The 2,884-nt window shown below is 33.9% G+C and overlaps 1 protein-coding gene across 1 annotated transcript in view; it reads left to right on the top strand.

Annotated features, from left to right (window-relative positions):
- CSTF3 (cleavage stimulation factor subunit 3) overlaps positions 1–2,884 on the top strand; it is an 83,621-nt gene that overhangs the window by 72,927 nt on the left and 7,810 nt on the right. Inside the window, exon 16 of the mRNA XM_017514251.2 lies at positions 2,432–2,501. Coding sequence (XP_017369740.1) covers positions 2,432–2,501 — 70 coding nt within the window. The remainder of the gene's footprint in view (positions 1–2,431; positions 2,502–2,884) is intronic.

The following is a 2,884-nucleotide window of genomic DNA, read 5'->3' as shown; positions in this document are numbered from 1 at the left end:
GAGGCTGAGGAGGGCAGATCACCTGAGGCCAGGAGTTTGACACCAGCCTGGCCAACATGACAAAACTCTGTCTCTACTAAAAATACAAAAAATTAGCTGGACGTGGTGGCGGACGCCTGTAATTCCAGCTACTGGGAAAGCTGAGGCAGGAGAATTGCTTGAATCCTGGAGGCAGAGGCTGTAGTGAGCTGAGATTGTGCCATTGCACTGCAGCCTGGGCAATAAGAGCAAAACTTGGTCTCAAAAATAATAATAATAAATTAAATAAATAATAAATAATCACTAAAATTTGGCTTAAGAAAGAAGTATGCAATTATGCATCATGTAAATGATTATAGAATTAGGTATTATAGGTATAAATCAGTAATTTTAATACATGATTTTGTATTTTAGCTTAATGATTCTACATTCTGGGAAAAAGATTTAACTCCAAAAAATGAGATAGTGGGGCATTTTTCTTATCAATCTTGTTTTGTCTAATTTTTAGAATAGCTAGTAGTATGTGTATTTTTATTAGTTTTTAAAAATGAAGATGATATATGATGTTAGCATTATTGTCTTCCAAAATAAGCGTCTTAGATAATTCATTCATTCATCTATCCATCCATGAAACATTTACTCATTACCTTCTGGTTACTAGGGTCGGGGAATACAAAGATGAATAGGATTCACCAGAACGTTTTTTGTGGCGGAATCCAATGTGTAAATATAATTACATCATCATTTGATGGTTCATTGTATCATAGTTCTGAGGTTAGGTGTGTAATAGTAAACTTCAATTTTCTCATCTGCAGAAGTAACTGAAGTCATAATAAGAATACATTTCATAGGATTGTTGAGCGGGTAAATGAGTTTTTGCATGTGTTTCACTTATATATAGAATGTTGTGGTTATTCCATAAATGTTAACTATTTATGATGAGGGTGGTAATCATTAAAAATATGCCAAATACTCGAATAGATTCCTGAATGAAGTACTATAGAAGCACAGAGAAGAGAGTATAATTTAAGTTATAGAGCTATGCTGCACAATTATGGTAGTCACTAGACTATTAGGTATTGAACACTTGAAATGTTGCTAGACCGAATGAGTTGTGGTATAAGTATAAATACATACCAGATTTCAAAGACTTAGCATAAAAAAAAAAGTAAACTATGTCAACATTTTTCATATTGATTACATGTGGAAATAAGATTTAGGTACATTAGGTTAACTTAAATATATTAATTTTACCTGTTTTTACCCTTTTTATTAAATTCCATATGTGGTTTGTATTATATTGCCGATGGACAACAGTGTTCTAGAGGATGTCATAGAGAAGGGCACATGAGTTGAATTTTGAGAGATGAGCGGTAGTTAGCCAGCTAAAGAAACAGAAAAATGCATTATTCTGGGCAGAGAGCATAGCAGGCAGTGTAAAAGTTCTGTGGAATGGTAAAATATGTGTCTGGACCAAAGCTTGGGATAGAACAGAAAAAGATAAAATGTAAGATCATTTCTAAAAGTATAATATGTTAAATTGAAGATAGAAGTGACAAAAATAGTGCTATCTTCTTTGCTCTGTTTAATTTTTTAAATTAAAAAAACATAGGATTTTTATTTTGCATATAGACATATAATAATCTGAATAACTACCCCCAGGCAATTAAAAAAAAAAAAAAAAACTCCTCTGCTGGGTTAATTTTTCTTTTGAACAGCTTTATTGAAGTATAATTTATATGCCATAAGTGCATCCATTAGGTGTACAATTCAGTGGTTGTTAGTAATGGATTCAATGGTTGTTGTTACTGTTGGATTCTTAAATAATAAAAGATCCCTTAGAGTTTAGCAAGAAGTGTCATCTTCCCACTTCCAGCTACAGACTCTTAAAATTTAATATACCTCTGTCAACCAATTTTAATTCATTTCCATTTCAATATTTACCTACCAACTTAGATATTGTACCTCTGCAAGAGTTAAAGTAGCTAAATATAGCATAGTCCCGGTGCCTCAAAATAAGAAACTCAATTATTTCTAAGTTTGATTTTGCCATCCTTCCACATTCAATGTATTTAAAAAATAGTAGTAGTCTGACTAACATCAGCAGATATGTACTTGTCATTATTTTTAAAAGGCAAATGGGATACCTGGTTCAGACAGCATTGTTATAAATGGTTATGCAGTAGAACTGCAGTAGAGGAGGGCTGAACTAGAAGGAAGAAAACCTGGCTTCCAGTTACTGCTCTGCTACTCAGTCACCAAGAGCCAGATCAAATCCCTTAAGTTTTCTGAAGCTCAAGTTTCCTCATCTATAAAAACCAAGTGTGATAATAGTTACCTTTCTGCTTAGGATTTTTGTTAAGGATGAAGTGAGATAATACATGTGAAAATATTGTTGCCTCGTAAAAGTGAATTTTAAAAAAGACATTTAAAATCTTTTTCAATATCCTAGAGGACAATAATACCCGAGTTTTGTTTGAACGAGTTTTAACATCTGGAAGCCTTCCTCCTGAGAAGTCTGGGTAAGCCATTGTGAACAGCTGTTGGTCATGTTCTAAAGACAGGTTTCTTACCTGAATTGTGGTCTATGGAGTGAATGTTTGCTTGAGAATGAGTTTCAAGAGGAATTTCCTTTCCTTCTCAAGACTTATTTTGCCTACCAGCAATAATTTTATACCTGCACAGTGATTAGAATTGTTTTAAGAGATGCCATAGCAATTTATTATCATCTTTCTTGTTTACTATATATCCCTAACCAGAAACAGTGGCTCATGCCTGTAATCCCAGCATTTTGGGAGGCCGAGGTGGGAGGATGACTTGAGCCCAGGAGTTTGAGACCAGCCTGGACAACATAGTGAGACCTGATCTATACAAAAAATATTAAAAATTAGCTGGGTGTGGTGGT

Source organism: Cebus imitator, unplaced genomic scaffold, assembly GCF_001604975.1.
Source record: "Cebus imitator isolate Cc_AM_T3 unplaced genomic scaffold, Cebus_imitator-1.0 Scaffold521, whole genome shotgun sequence".
Taxonomy (NCBI): Eukaryota; Metazoa; Chordata; class Mammalia; order Primates; family Cebidae; genus Cebus; species Cebus imitator.
Note: the sequence above shows the minus strand (reverse complement) of the source record. Positions and strands in the feature narration are given on the sequence as shown.